Genomic DNA, 16,976 nt, shown 5'->3' on the forward strand with positions numbered 1-16,976 from the left:
CCCGTTTTCTTTGTCACATCTAAATCAAGCTCAAATTTCCAATATATATGTATCATCAACTCGCATTTCTATTCTTACTTCTCTTACATCTCTCTTTACTTTATTGTATTGACCTACTTGGGGTCTCAAACTCTGTGAAATAAGGTTAAGTTCGCATCTTATTTCACTTATTGTATTTTCATTTCATTTTATTCATTTTGCCCACCCAGGGTCACTTGTCTCAGCAAAGTTAGGCCAATGATTTTTCTATATTTTTTTTATTTATGCTCATCCCCTCTTCAACTACACAAAAAATTACTAGATATATAATGCCATGATATTATTAAATCCCCTTAAAAGTCATAAATCATATGAAGTAGAAAGCATACATTGTATGGATGAAAAAGAATATCCAACTACCTCTTCTTCTGCCACCATGACCCTTGCCTAGACCTACGGTCATGGATTAACTAGAATAGTCACTTGAGTTGGGGATTTCACGATTCTCACTTTTGTAAGTGATTCTACGGTTTATAGTCGACTGTAGATTTAATGGCTTCATTAGTTAGTGGTGACTCCGGAGTTTAAAGCATATCTCATGCATTTAAATCATGCTCTTATAATACTGCACAACCGGGAAAACAAAAGGCGAGCCTGAACTAATCAATAACACTTCACCAAAGTAGGACGTGCACAAATCATCCGCGTTGGACAATGTTCATGGATGTAAATTTACTTTAAAATTTGTGGATGTGGCTTCAGTGGATCCCTACCATTTTCTAACATCACGTATTACTGAAACGTGACATCTACTCGGTTTATCCATTGAGCCATGTTAAATGCTTATGATGCCTACCCCACATTCCACCACGAATGGGTTAGCTAATCATTGAAATGCTCACTTTTGTCATTGGAAGAGATTCAATAAAAGATCAAAATGCAAATGAATTCTTATTGCATTATGAAGGTTATATAATTGTTTTAACAGGTGAACATAAACGAGGCCATATCAAAATGTGCACATGCATGGTTGGGATAGTGTCACGTGGCAATCCTCCAACAAGTAAAACGAACCTTAAAGTTTTTAAAACTCTTTACATGACTCTAATTACACAAATAGGATAAAAGAACTTATTACAAAAAGGCCACGTTTGACAACATTCCTGTGAGTGGCCTTTTTTATTTATAAAAGTAATGAATCTAAATTTTCAAGTCAAGTTTCATTCTCTTATTCTTTTTACCCCCCTTTCCGTTTACTACGAGGGTGGAAAAGAGTTTTGATCCTGATCAGATAGACTATCGATGCATATTTTTCACATGTTGAAGGTAACAGAGAAAATGTTATTAGGAATATACCTATAGTATTTACAGCAAAAGATGACCTTATAACCTATAGTGAGACAGTATATTCGAATAACTTTACTTTTTCTAAAGAGGTCATTAATGGCGAAATGGACTCAATCGTGTTAAACCAAATATGAAAATTGATAAATTCGCCTACAGGTTCAAAACCTGCAAGATATAGATAGGTATTCAGGTGGAAATATCACATTGATGGTACTATCCATACCTATAAGACCTGAGTAGTAGCAAAATAATTCCATTAAAGAAAAAAAATGAATTGATTATGAGAAAAATAAGTTTACAGCAAAATATTCAACAGTCAAAATGGACTGCTATATATAAGCTTACAAGAGCAAATTAAGATCCTAAATTATATCCTAAATTGCAGAAAAATAAAATAAAGATCTAACTAATTCCCTTAATTGAAGGGATTACAAATCTCCTAAATATATATATGAAAGAATATCCTTTAATTTAAGTTAACATAATCTTAACACTCCCCCTCAAGTTGGAGCATTTATATCCAGCATGTTCAACTTGATTCTTAATTCTTTAAACACATTTCCTCCAAGAGCCTTCGTAAAAATATCTACCAGCTGCAAATGAGATGGAACAAATTTGGTGATGATTTGACCCTCTTGTATCTTTTCTCTTACAACATGACAATCAAGCTATATGTGTTTTGTACGCTCATGATATACTAGGTTTGTTGTTATGTGAAGAGCAGCTTGATTATCACATAGCAACTTTGCTGGTCCTATAGAAACTTGCATATCATTGTTTAACGTCCCATCCAACCAGAACAGTGTCCTGAGGCGTTCACGTAAGATTTACCTCGGGATCGTTCGTTAAATTACTTGTAGTGGGGTACTATAAGTAAATTAAAATAGGATTAGCCCATTAGAGTAGACCAATTTGGTTATGATTGGACCAAGAGTGGGTCGTCATGCCAGATAGTCTGTTTCCACTTAGAAACAGCCCATGCGGGCCATATAGCGATCAAGGAAGGTCAGAAAAATCAAAAAATTTAGGGAACCGTAGATCTCAATGGGCTTGTGGTCCATCACGGACCACAGACTCAGTGAACACCCAAAAATTAATTATGAGCAGGCAACCCACCCAAGGCCAAAATTGAATCTGGCACTTATAAATAAAACTGAGATTTCAGGCTTTCTAGCCGTCGGATCTCTTCTACATTTACAGTGAAGGTCTATCGTATTTTTCTATGCCTGTCCACAAAATCTGGGATCCGATCGTGGAACGGTGACCGTTGATCGCAAATCAGACCCGTACGATCAAACCTCACATCCGATCGTTCCTAAATTTAGCATGACCCTTCATCGGGCTATGGAGCACCTACCTTATAAGTTTCAGGGCCAGATGGCCATCAGAACCATCCCAATAATCGAAATGGACATCATAGGGCCATTTAAATATCGGAACTGTACGATAGAACCCCGCATCCGTTTGTCTTCAAATTTTGCATGGCCCCTCATCGGGCCATGAGACACCTACACACCAAATTTGGTAATCAAGGGAGTGATAGGGCCACCCCAAAACCAATAGGGAGTCCTAAAGGGCCATTGTGGGCATTTGAGGAAACTTTAGGCTAAAGGGCCTAAGTCTAGGAAATAAAGCCTTAGCTCTCTCATAACTCCCTCTTTTACTACAACCACTAAAGAGAGTAAAGGGAGAGCAAGAGAGTAAGGAGAGAAGAAAGAGAGAGTGAAGGGGAACAAGGGTAGACCATGGATCAAGGTGGGGCCTAGGAGAGTCCGGTTCTCGCAACTCCTCACCTCTTCCTCAACAAATCCTTCACCCACAATCGGGAGAACCGCTCTCCACCGATTGAGTAAGTAAATCCCTCATCCCTTTCTTGAAACCCTTGTGTTGAGAAGGGACTGACATGAAGTTCTAACATGCAATTACATTCTCTTAGGATTCAGACCAATCGACTCTGAGTTCGGCGCTACTAGGTCAATTTCCAAGCCTTCAACGATCTATAGGTGCAGATTATTATCTTTAGGTGGCCTAGCAACAATTTTAGTATAAGTTTAATGATTTTGATTGCTTGGATGATGTATTTAGAGGATCTAGAGAGAACATAGGAAAGACCTTACCTTGATTCTTTCAATCGACATATAATAGTTATGGAATGCTGTTGTCTCTCGCATGAATGGTATGAATTTGATGTTGCATGTGCATGTCTTATTGATTTGTGTACGATGTTACCTTATAGCATGTATGATTTATTAACCCATGTGCATTTGTTTTCTATGATATGTATATATGTGAAATGCTTAGCTTCCCCATTAATCCACCCAACACACATGCACTTGATGTCACAACAATGTTAGCTTTGCTTGGTAGAAAATTTGAGTTGTATGTTGAGTAATATGAATGTGTGATATTGCATATGTTAGATGATAATCCCGAACGTTAGCATGTTATGGATTACCATCAAAACCCTTAGGTTGGTCAGGAATATGAGGCGAGTGAAGGTGGTCCCGTTGGTAAGACTATCCTGAGGCTAAACCCATGGATTTAGGCGGGTGCGTATGGGTGACAGTAGTTAGACTACATGGGACGCTCGTGCTCGATGTCATCTGCCACGTGCTGCCTGAACTCGTGTGGTCTGGTTTACTTACTGACTAGCCTTGTCTGTTAACTCTGTTTGCTCACATATGTATGGAACCTGAAACACCCTTCAACCATTGTAGCCCATTGCTAACCATTTGAAGCCGATCCACCAACTCGTGAGCCGGGCATGGTGGAATGAGACACTGTGTCCGAGTTATCGGCCTACGCTGGGGTGACAAGCCTCTCCGTAGTAACTGCGAGCTATTCTTTTCCTTAACACTCCCCATGTACTTGAAGTCGGGGTTAGAGAACCCGACGGAATTAAGGATCGCGGTGCCCTGGCCTCGCACGTTGAGGGGCCTTGGCATCGCAACTGGTTGAAGGCATTGATACGTTGGGTGTATCAGTTTTCCCAACCTGCTGGATGAATGGGATTGACTAAGAATTCGGCTAGCACTATCATAACGCATCGTACTAGTTAGGTTGGCGACTTGGCGGTCGAGGTCGTATTGAGGGAGTGTGGGTCATGCGCGATCATTAGACAGAGTCGTTTGAGGGAGTGTCGTGGTGAGGGCATGCATCATATCATTTTCATGCATCTACATTAACAATATTAGTTAGGTGTTTATGAATACTTGTCTTTCATTAAATTCGTAATATAATTGATGTCTGTTACAACTTAAGATTAATAACACCCATTGAGTTGATCACTCACTCCCACTCTGGGACGGTGTTTTAAAACACCAACCAAACTCTCTCGTAGATGCAGATGATGCAGAGTATGAGGAGCCTCGCGGCACGAGCCTTGCGGAGAAGGACGAGTTGTCCTACTTCCAGCTTATGGATGGTTCCCCATCGGCCCAGTAGACGGGATTTGGATTGCTGAGTAGTGGACTCAGCGCTATTCTTTTGGACATGATATTTTTTTTGAGATTTTGTTGGGCAATGCTTGGTGCGACCTATTTACATTCTTTTGGACTTATATATATATGTTTGACCTCATTCATTTCAGCAGATCAGTTGTGATTTGTTTCATGTTCCAAGGAATTCCATGTTGCGCATTTAAACCTGATTAAACGCAAACTAGTAAAAATTAGCATAAGTGATATCCGGAAACTCGGGAGTCGAGTGTATGCACGACCCTCAATTTTCAGGGCGTTACACATTAAGCAAAAATTTGAGCCAATTTATCTCACAGGTTACCGCTGTCATGGACCTATACTCAGCTTATGAGGATGATCTTGAAACTGTTTTTTTCTTATTTATTTTCCATGAAATCAATAAATTTTCTAAGAACACACAATAACCTATATTTGATCTTCATGTCATAAGATAGTTTGCATAATTAGCATCACAATAAGCGTTTAAGGCAAAGGAATTGCTTGAGAAGAACAACAATCCTAAACCAGGATTGCCTTTCAAATATTCGATAATGCGAAGAATAACATCCTAGTGAGGCTTTCTTGGAGCATACATAAATTGGCTTAGAATATTAACTAAGTATGTAATGTTCGATCTTGTAATTGTAAGATAGATTGGTTGTTATTAAGTATGTAATGTCTGATCTTATAATTGTGAGATAGATTGGTTGTCCAACTAACCTCCTGCAATAAGCTGGATCATATAGCAGATCACCTTGATAATCTGTGAGCTTCAAATTCATTTACATGGGAAAGTTTGATGGTTGAGCACTAAAGTATCCAATATTTTCTATGATCTCTAAAGTATATTTTCGTTGAGAGATAACAATACCTGCTTTGGACCTTACAACTTCCAACCCAACAAAATACTTAAGGAGACTAAGATTTTTAATATGAAATTGTTTGAGACTTTGTATAGCAGTTGCCTCATTTCTAGTTATTACTATGTCATTTATATAGATAAGCACCATAGTTGTAGATGAGCTTTTAGTCTTCACAAATAAAGAATAATCTGAATGTGATTGAACAAAGCCAGCCTGTTTGATAGCATGCGAGAATTTTACAAACCAATTTCGAGGGGCTTGTTTAAGCCCATAAAAAGACTTATGCAGTCGACATACGAGTTTCTCCCCCAATCGACAAATACCCGGTGGTGGAGTCATGTACACCTCTTCGGTTAAATCACCATAGAGGAAGACATTGGTCCCATCCATTTGATACAATAGCCAATGTTTAATAGTAGCAACAACAAGAACACAGGGGTAGAAAGACGATTAATAAGATAGGCAGTGGTAAGTAAACTCTCCTCCCAAAAAACACAAGGGAAGATTAACATCAATTCTTAAGGCTCTGCCAATGTTTAAAAGATGTCGATGTTTTCGTTCAACTACACCATTTTGTTGAGGTGTAGATAGGCAAGAGCTTTGAAATAAAATGCTAAGGTTAGAAAAATAAGATTTAATGGGGATGAATTTTGAGCTATTATCAATTCAAATGCATTTAACTTGGCAATTAAATTGATTGTTGACAAAAGAAATGAAGGTTTTTAGTAATTCTTACATTTCATATTTGAATTTCATTAAGAATATCCACGTGAATTGAGTATAATCATTAATGATGGTTAAAAAATAATGTGCCCCTGTATGAGTTGCAGTACAAAGGGGTCCCTAGATATCACAATGAATAAGATCAAATGAACGTAAAGTTTGAATAGAACTTGAAGAAAATGATAGCCGTATTTACTTAACCAAATGACAAGTATCACAAGAATGTTTATAATCAAATACAAATGAGGGAATAACATGACTCAAAAATTGTGAAGGTGCCTTGGAGGGATGTCCTAACCGCCTGTGCCATGGAAGGTTTGTAGTAGAATTAACATTATAAGTAACAAAGAAGGAAGTTGGTGCAGACTTCACTGGAGGAACAAAGTAGTACAAGCGATTAAGCTGGTTCCCCGATCTAATCATCTTCTTCGAAGTTAGGTCTTGAAGTATACAAAAAGTGAGAAATAAGTGAATTGAACAATTCATGGCAGTTGTGAGTTGACTCACTGATAGTAAATTGACATGGAAAGATGGTGCACATAGAATGTTTTTAACATGTGTATGATTTGAGAGTTGTGTGGAGCCAATGCCAGTTATCTTAGAATATGCACCATTGGGTAAGGCTACTCGATAAGATAAAGGAGAGGTATTAGATACCAAAAATGCTATGTGATTTGTTGTACCACTATCAATAATCCAATGATTCAAGACTGTCTTTTGGACACTAAAGGATAAGCAGAAAGGGGGAGACATACCTATATATTTTACTCTGGCAGAATTTTTGCCATTACGAAAAAAGGCTTTTATTTAGGCAAGCTCTTCAGGGGTGAATTGGGGAGTCTATTCTGTTGGTATCCTGATTGTGTCCTGATGCATCTCGGTACTAGTTTGATATGCAGCAGGTTTTCTACTTCGATTTGGTGGCTGGACATCTTTGCCATGGAGCTTGTGACCAACTGGGAATCCATTCATGTAGTAACAACGATACACAATGTGAGTTGTGCCCTCACAATAAAAACATAACAGAGATTTTCCAGTGCCTTGTGACTTAGAATGAGAGGATGACCACTGTCTGTGTTGTTGTTGAGCATCAGACTGTGATTCCTTAGAGTTGTCATAGGTTTTGATACTCATAGCATGAATGAGATCAGTACCCTTGGCCTCGGTAAGTCCTCGCTGCCTTTCTTCTTCACGTAAAAGTGAATGTGCCTTTTTGATAGTTGGTAGAGGGTGCATTAACATGATTTGTCCTCGCACAACAGAGTACGTCTCATTCAATCGCATAAGGAATTGTCCAGCCGAATCATTTCTTCATTTTCATTTAGATCTTTTTGTCTTCTACAAGTATACGTGATTGGAGGACTACAGGTAGTTAGCTCATCCCACGACATTTTCATATTTGTATAGTAATAAAAAAATTGATTATTGATTTTGTTTCAATTCAACAATAGATCGTTGAGTTTGATAATGATGAGAAAAATCACCTTGAGAGAATCGTTCTTGAAGATCTATCAAGATCTCTATAGGCGTTTCGACATAGAGTACTTTGTTTATAAACTCCTGACTTATAGAGTTAAATATCCAGGAAAGCACCATGTCGTTGCAGCACTGCCATAAAGAGTATTTTTGATCTTTTTCATCTGGAGTGAAAACTATTCCTTTGATGAACCCCAATTTGCTTTTAGCATTGAGACTTACCAGCATCGATCTCTTCCACATACCATAATTAGTTCCATCCAAGACTTTTGGAACAAGAATCATGCTAGGATGATCGAAAGGATGGAGAAAAAAATGGATTTGCGGAATCAATCGCAAACATAGACACAGCGTGATCAAAGTAGACGGAAATGATCTACGGAGGCAACAAGATCAGTAACTCTCTGATACCATGACAAAAATAAGTTTACAAAAAAATTTGTATTTTTCTCTATGTATTCGACAGTCAAAATGGACTGCTATATATAAGCTTACAAGAGTAAATCAAGATCTTAAAATAGATCTTAAATTGCAGAAAAATAAAATAAATATCTAACTAATTCCCTTAATTGAAGGGATTACAAATCTCCTAAATATATACATGAAAGAATATCTCTCAATTCAAGCTAACGTAATCTTAATAGACTACCTTGACATATATTCACATATGGCTATAATAATATCAATTAGGATATTATTCGCATTATCATCCATACATTATATTCACATCTACCAAATGGACATGAAAAACAACATTTTTGAATGTTGACCCTAATGTGTAGGTATTAGGGGTGTACATCGAGTTGAACAAAGTGGAGATGGCCTCAAGCCCAACTCGGCTCGACCACTAGCGGACCTCAGCTTGAACTCGGCTCAGTTCTATCCTCGAGCTTGACTGGTCAGCTCGGCTCAGTTTGCTCAGCAGCTTGGCCCGAGTTCACCAATGAAGCATTTTCACAAACACCTGGATCGCACCTTCAAAATCTCACTGTATTTGAGATAACAGCAATGGTTTTACAAGTATTTTATCAAACACCTTATAAGCAACATAAAAATCAAGAAAAAAAAAGGTGTTGGTTTCATATACACACCTTCCTTGCCACCGTCCACACTTCTTTGAGTCATTTCAACAAACACTTGGTGAGAAACATCAATATTAAAGTAACCGAGTCATCAAACTGGTTCGATCCGAGTTCGATTCGAGCTCGGGCCAGCTCGAACTCAGCTCGAACTCATTTTCGAGCTCAAAAAATTAGCTCGGCTGAGCTCGAACTCAGCTTCGAACCGAGTCAAGCGAGCTAACCGAGCTAGCTTGGTTTGTGTACACCCCTAGTAGGTATACATGGAGCAACTAAGAGGGCTTGTTTTGTCGGGAAATAAAGAGAAAGTGTGTAGAATTATTAAGTCATTGTGTGGATTGAAACAAGCGCCTAAACAATGGTATAGAAATTTCGATTCGAAAGTGTTATCCTGTGGTTTCATGCATAATGTAGATGATACATGCATTTATTATAAGATGTGTAGTGACTGCATTGCCATTATATGTTTATATGCCGATGACATGTTAATTATCAATAATATAATGGAAGGTATAAGTGAAACGAATAAGTTTCTCTCATTCGTTTTCGAAATGAATGATATTGGACAAGTGGATATCATAATAGGTATCAAAGTTTTTTTTTTTTTTTTTAAAAACATAATGAGAATTCTGCATTGTGTCAGTTTCCCCAATAAGATACTAAGCAAATTTAACCACTTGAAAAATCAAATAGTCAAATGCCCTATTTGATATAAATACCGAGTAAAACGAAACAAATGAATAGTAGTTGCACAACTTTAATATGCTAGTGTTATGGACAGTCTCACGTATGTTATGTGATACATAAGACCAGATATAGCATATGCATTATGTAAGCTAAGCAGGTTTACTAGTAATCCTAGTATAGAACATTGAAAGTTTATTGGTAGGGTTACTGGTTACCTCCAAGCAATCAAATAACTTTGGTTGTTTTACTCGTAATTTTTTGCCGTATTGGAAAGATATACCGGTGCGGGTTGGATATAGAATGCATGGGACAATAAGTCCACAATAAGGTGAGAATTCACCTTTGGATGTGCAACCGTCTCCTAGTGATTAAAGAAACAGATGCATAACACGCTAGGTGATGAAATCCAAGTTCATAGCCACGGATGCAATAGATAAAGAGATTGAGTAGCCTAGAGATGTTCAATTGAAAATTTCATTTTGTGCGAAGAATGTGCCGGTCATTTCACTTAATTGTGACAATGAAACCACTCAAGTGAGAGCCTACAACGGTACATATAATGAAAAGTCGAGACAGATAAGTCCAAGACATGACTATGTAAGGCAATTGATTCGAGATGGAACCACTGCGATCTCATATGCAAAGTCAAGTAATAACTTTGCTAATCATTTTACCAAATCTCTAATAAGAAAAGTAGTAAAGACGACATATAGTGGGACGAGGTTGAAACTCATCGCCAAAAGCTCAACCATTGATGAAAATCTAACCCAACATTATAAAATTTATAAGATTTAATGGGTAAGAATAAGTCACTGATAAGTAAAAATGTGTAGCACTCAAACTATATAAAACATTATCCATGATGAATAATGGTAGCTGTTACATACAAATGGATGGATTACATATAAATGGATGGATTGTAAAGGCATCAATGAAATGTGGTATAAAGGATGAGTGTTCTAAGAGTAACAGGGACACTGGAATGATTTTCACTGAAAAACACATGGGCATTAAAAGTGCCGAGCGAGTAATATAAAGGAACGCATATAACATATATGTGATTATTGCGTGGTATCTTTATATATGTTACTAAAGAATAACTAGTTTAAAGTTGTGGTTATCGGAAATTTCAATAGAATTTCGAAATACTTGTACTAAGAAAATATTTAAATCAAAGAGATATTTTTATTTATGCACACAAATTATATCTTATTTATGTCAGTTATTATTATTATTTAATTTAATCAAGTGGGGAATTGTTGTGAATTATATTGGTTAAATAAATTAATTATTTTGAATTTTCTAGATCAGATTTTATTTTTCAATTTTTGTTGAAAACATTCATTTCCCTCTAAAATAAACTTGAAAATTGCGGAAAATGTGATTTTTTAGTTTAGTCTCACATCGCTTGGAGATATGAAACTTTTATGGTTTATAGATGATTTTAAGGTTGGTTTATTTGGAGAAATGGAGAGAGAGCGCGGCACGCTTGTGAGGGCAAGAATGTGGTTGTAAAGTCACCAATAGCATCCCTTGTACCTTTAATATGAGAGGAGAGGTAAATCACGCTTTAAATACAATGTATCTAATGAGTGCATAGACATAATTAAATCTCTTTTAAGGCTTGAACCAAATAATGAAACACATTAAAAGTTGAGGTAAACTACACCATAAAATATAAAGGTGATTGAATGGCCAATGAAGGCCACAAAGAGTTATGAATCATGTCGATATTTGTGTTTTCCCTTCATCCAGTTCCACGCGACCTTATCAACAGGATATTTGGTGAATAAACATAACTGTAGGCCTTAAGAAAGTTTCAACCATGGTTGCATAATTCCCATTCTATTTTACTGTATGGTCAGCTTAGGTCCATTTCCTATTATTTTTGGGGTCAGGCCCTGAAATTAGCTCTATAACGGCCCAAAAACGTTAATATAAAACACACACACCACGGTGAGCCCCACGTTGTCCAACACCACCTAGCTGAGTGGTGTTGGGGTACCATCCAATCCCCTTCCGTGTAGATTCGCAACATAAGGGTGGGTCCCAACCCCATACTGTTCAGATGTCATCATACAAGTGATGACCTGCCAGATAAAATGAGGCTGTATGCATAGCTGTCATGCAACCGGCTGCAGGTGATCGATCAGGCACACCCCCGAAGATCAAAGCCAGACTCTCTTCCGTCTTCTCTCCCTCTCTCTCTATATACACACCACACTCTCCCGACCGTGAAAGGAACTTCATTTTCTCTCAAAAGCCCCTTTTGCCGATAGCAAGAGAGTGGAAAGGATGGAATCTTCTTCTGTTGAACTGCAGAACACTGTAAAAGAAGCCCTAAACGCTCTCTACCACCATCCAGAAGACTCCGTACGGTTGGAGGCCGATCAATGGCTACAACGCTTCCAGCGCACCATCGACGCTTGGCAGGTTCTCTCTCTCTCTCTCTCTCTCTCTCTCCCCCTCTATCCCTTTCTCTGTCTCTCTCTATTTCCATCTCTCTCCAATCAGCATCACAGATTAGACACTGAACGATCGTGTATAGACCCTAGAGAAATACCCTGATACTACGGCAGAGTGTGATGGATGATACGCAGGCACTTAGAAATTAGTTAGAAATTGCAAACGTGGCGTACAACTGTGTGAAATATGGGTCCCAGGTTTGATGTATCACAAACCAAAAGTTACACTTATTTGATTATATGACTATTGGATGATATTAGACATTTATTGGACAGTTAAAATTTAAAAATATTCAATGGTGCTATTTCGACTAAAAAGCGGCCATGATTCAGAGGTTAAGATTGTTCAATGAATCTGATATTGGGAATGTGACTCAGTGATAGTGTGTTACTCGTTCTAGCCCGTTTAGCTTAGAGCATGCTACATGTACAATTTTGGGGTGTCTGTGTATCAAGCGGCATACGCTGGCTGAGTATCATATGACTCCCCTGAACCATATACATGGGGCTGGATAAGTAACCAGCATCTCCAGCGATGAGAGCTCTAATATTCTTTAGTGTTCTCAAACTGTACACGTAGCCTCTTTAATGTACAAGCTAGAGCAAAAAATGACTAACTACATCAGTTAGTTTCATAGAGATGTTTGGTCTGTGAAAATATCCCCACCCAATGTGCTGATGCCCGGGTCAACCTCTTGTTGGTAATCTCCGGTGTTGGTTCCTTGGATTGCCACATTGGTTTGTCCTGCTTTCATGGACCAATCTGAGTAGGCCACTTTCCATTGAGTCTAGCAACCATTTCCTATTACGGCTGAGCATGCTCCCCTTATCTTCCAGTGCTACATGTGTGGTCTCAGTCTCCTCGCAAGGCCAAGATCGTCTTAACCTTTGCTGCTCCATTGTGCACCATAGGGATTGTGCATGGAAGTGTCTCATCCATAATTCACATCACCTTGAGGAAGGACAATGGGATTGCCTTTGCCTCACTCAAGAAATCCATGCCCAAGATGGCCTTGAAATCGTCTAATGGAATAGTGGAGAGACTTGGCTTATTGGTCCACCGACCAATGCATAGCTCCACATCCTTTGGCACACCTTGGACTTGTTTGGCTTCTAAGTTAACTGCCTTGATTATACTATAGTCCTTCACTAGAGTTAGACCCAACCTTTTCACCTCTTCTCATGAGATGTAGTGTGTTACTTTCGTATCCACCGCAGCTCATGTGGGCTTTTTTGTTGATATGGATGTCCACGACTCCACGTTCATCAACCCTTGTCCAAATGGGCTGGCTTCATTTGCGACTTGATCCTTCAATGCATTAAACATCTTGATCCTTGGCCCCTCCTATTCCTCCTTAAATTGAACCAAATTTAAGTCTTCCATTGTGGGCACTCCCTTGCTCAATGGTCACCAAAAGAAGCAACTCGAGCTCTTTTCCTGTCTCTTATGCCTACCCTCTATGGTATTAAGGAGTTGTATGAACTCAGTTTGTAACTCTTTGTTGCCTTTATCCTCATTTTTTTCAATTTTCACTGCAAGAGCAGCGAGGGACTTTCTCCTTTGTGGCAACTTTTTGAGAAGTGAGGCCCATTGTGAATGAAGCATTTGACCTCGTGTGGCTAGGATATCTCCTGTCTGTCCTTTCCACCCTTCTTTTTCTTCCTATCTCTTCTTCATGATGGCCAGTTAAATACCTCATGGTTGGCGGAAGTCCTATTCTTCTCCCCCACCCTTGCCATGACCATCCACAAGAGAAATCCATCAATGGTTCTGCTACTGCCATGGACGTTGGAAGGTCCTGCACACCTTGTCATTGGAGTTCTTCTTGGGCCCAATGTTGTAGTCCATCTATGAAGTCGAAGAGTAGTTCCGAGGTTAGAAATTTCTAGTACAAACGTCGTTGAGCTCCTTGACGTACTCGGAACCTATGTGCTTCAACCTCTTTTAAGTCCCACACAAAAGTACACTTGACATTCTCAAGATGGAATTGCTCATAGAGCTCCTTATTAAAGCTCTTTCAAGTTTCAATTGTGCATGTACCTCGTTCTATGTCGCACGATGCCTCTGCCACCGTAGAGGTGAAGTGTTATCGAGTCACATCACAACATCCATACTTTGGATGCTCCTGCTATCCCTTGGCCACTGTACTTCTCCATAAGGCCCAATCACTCCTCATCTCTTCCACTTGTCCTTGCAGCTTGCCAAGAATCAATCGAAGTAGAGTATGTTTTATGTGAAACAGAATTGACTGCTTTTACATAACTGTTCGAAGTGTATTTGATAGGCCATGATTAGTTAGCTAGTAGCTTTTTATTGTGTATGTACATACATTCACACACACACACACACATGCAAGTTGAAGATTGTATTATTTATGTTTTACTATTAACTTATTAACAAATCATGTTTTCATTCAGGTCTCTGATAATTTACTCCATGATGCCAGCAGCAACCTAGAAACTGTCATCTTTTGTTCTCAGACTCTTAGAAGCAAGGTAATTTTCTTTGCATAAGAGTAACTTTAAATCTTGTCTTGTTACCTCAAAATCTACTTTTGGTTGAATCTGTCAGTGGGGGACACCATTTTGAAGTTTGAACTTATTGTGCACTTGGGGCAGCACAAAGATGAGTCATGACTGACAGGTTATTGCCTTTTTGGCCCTTAAAAGTTTATTTCCTTTGTTTCAAGTACTCGCGTACTACTGGAAACAAATGAAACATTATTTCGGATGATGAGTATTCCGCCTGCCACCGATTCCCAAGGTACTCCAGGCATACACTTTAGCGCTTGTGAGGTGTGATGTTGGATTCTGAACTTTGATGTCTTATTTTCTATGCTTTGCATAAATTCAATTTGTCTATTATTTATATATTTGTAATATCTATACCGTATGCTGTATCTCAGAAAATTATTTATATATTTGTAATATTTATGCCGTATGCTGTATCTCATTCACAGGTACAAAGAGATTTCGAAGAGCTACCTTCAGAAGCCTTTTGTCCTTTACGTGATTCCTTATATGTGAGTTTATGTAATTTGGTATGATATTTTAATATCTTTATAACTAAAATAGTAACACAGTTGCAAAACTATGTCATGCCATTTATTTAGAATCCTAACATTTTATATTTTAGAAAATGATACTTTCCTTTTGCTATGCAATATGCTCTGCTGTCTTTTTATTGTCTATCTTTGATTGGTTTGGTTATTTTGAATGTAGACCTTGCTGAAAAAATTACATAATGGGCCCTCCAAAGTTCGAACACAGGTATCTTTTTGAAGTAGGCGTTAAAATAACTTAAAATACCGTAATGGTCTTAATTGCGAGGTATTACTTAACTCCAAATCTCTGTTGTAGATTAGCATTGCTGTGGCAGCTTTGGCTGTACATGTTCCTGCAGAAGACTGGGGAGGTGGTGGTGTTTTGAGTTGGCTGCGAGATGAGATGAATTCACATCCAGAATGGATACGGAGTTTCCTGGAGTTGCTCACTGTATTACCGCAGGTACACCCCAATATAATCCATTTGAATGTTAACTTCTTCCAATTGTTTGACACATCTTTCTTTGTCCGCTTTTGCGGCTTTTTAATAAATTGTTTTTGTTTCTCTCAAAAAAATGATCTTTCTTCATAGTTTTTCCCTCCATATAGAACACAATCTCATTTGTGCTTTTGAAAGTTACCACTGGATGGCATGAGCTAAAGATGGGAGGTCCTAGTCTCAAGTTTTTGGGGCAGGAAAAAAATGGAAAACTGAACCTGCTTAATGCATTTTCCATTTTCCGTGCCATTCCTGAAAGTGATGTGTTCTGCTCGAGTTGCAGAACAAATCCTGATGTGGCAGTGCTTCTGATGCACTGTTAGATGTGTGTAGTGGGAAAGAAATGTGAAAAAAAGGTAAAGTGCAACATTAGACTGAGCCCTAATTCAAGTTCTTTAAAATTAGTGTCCATTTGGCACACCTTGCCAGCGGACTTAATTATATCGGTTTTTGGTCAATTTTGCATGATTGTTGTCTTTGTCAACACTCCTTTTGTTGAAATTCTGAGCCCTCAACAAACAAAATCAACCATATGTATTAGAAATTTGGATCTAATACCGCTATTAATCTGTGCACTTTGTAGAAGCACGTTCAACAAAGATAGAACAATTGAATAAACAATAACCAAACAATAGAGCAAGCAACCACAAAACATAAGATATTCATGTGAAAAACCCTTGCGAGAAAAAAAATGGCATAAAGCGACAAAAATCCACTATAATTAAAGCCTTAGAGATTACATCACCTGCCTTCTTTGATTACAGATGAAACCCAGATCTCTCATTGCGAAACCCGGATCTCTCCTTACAATGCGCACTTAGGAAAACCCTTGCCCCCTTGAGAAAATCCATTTCCAAGCCCTTATAAGCGTTTAGAAACCCTCTCACATTGTAAAACCTTGCCCTTAGGGGGAAAACACTCGTATTAACAAGCCCTAATCGCGATTGGACTTAAATACCCCGCTTTTTGCTAATTTACGTAACTCGTTTGATCGGACCGGAGATGACCCTTGGTTAGACCGAACCAACCCGACCACACTTTTCGGTCGAACTGAAAAAGTGCAAATCTTCACACTGTGCAACTTGAGAATCCTCCAATTTTCCGTGGGATCGAATTAGACTTCGGTTGAGTTGAACTAGGACATCTCTGCACAATAGATTAACAGAATCCAAGGCATCCTACGGAACAATCTCCAAGTAACTTGCATTCTGCCATGTCACCTTGAAGACCTCTCGTGCAACCCCCACCTTGAGTGTAGACCACTCCTTGTATTCTCCACCTAGAATGCAAATCCATCCACACACCCTTGTGCAAGGGTGTCCAATCTCATCAATGGCCAGTGAAATTGATCAAGCC

General features: G+C 38.5%; 1 protein-coding gene across 1 annotated transcript in view; it reads left to right on the top strand.

Annotated features, from left to right (window-relative positions):
- Positions 1 to 11,737: 11,737 nt before the first annotated feature.
- Positions 11,738 to 16,976, top strand: part of LOC131220778 (transportin MOS14) — a 62,079-nt gene continuing 56,840 nt past the window's right edge. Inside the window, exons 1-5 of the mRNA XM_058215614.1 lie at positions 11,738 to 12,045; positions 14,496 to 14,573; positions 15,038 to 15,100; positions 15,300 to 15,347; positions 15,438 to 15,584. Of these exons, the coding sequence (XP_058071597.1) occupies positions 11,908 to 12,045; positions 14,496 to 14,573; positions 15,038 to 15,100; positions 15,300 to 15,347; positions 15,438 to 15,584 (474 nt within the window). The 5' untranslated portion in view covers positions 11,738 to 11,907. The remainder of the gene's footprint in view (positions 12,046 to 14,495; positions 14,574 to 15,037; positions 15,101 to 15,299; positions 15,348 to 15,437; positions 15,585 to 16,976) is intronic.

This window comes from Magnolia sinica, chromosome 12, assembly GCF_029962835.1.
Source record: "Magnolia sinica isolate HGM2019 chromosome 12, MsV1, whole genome shotgun sequence".
NCBI lineage: Eukaryota > Viridiplantae > Streptophyta > Magnoliopsida > Magnoliales > Magnoliaceae > Magnolia > Magnolia sinica.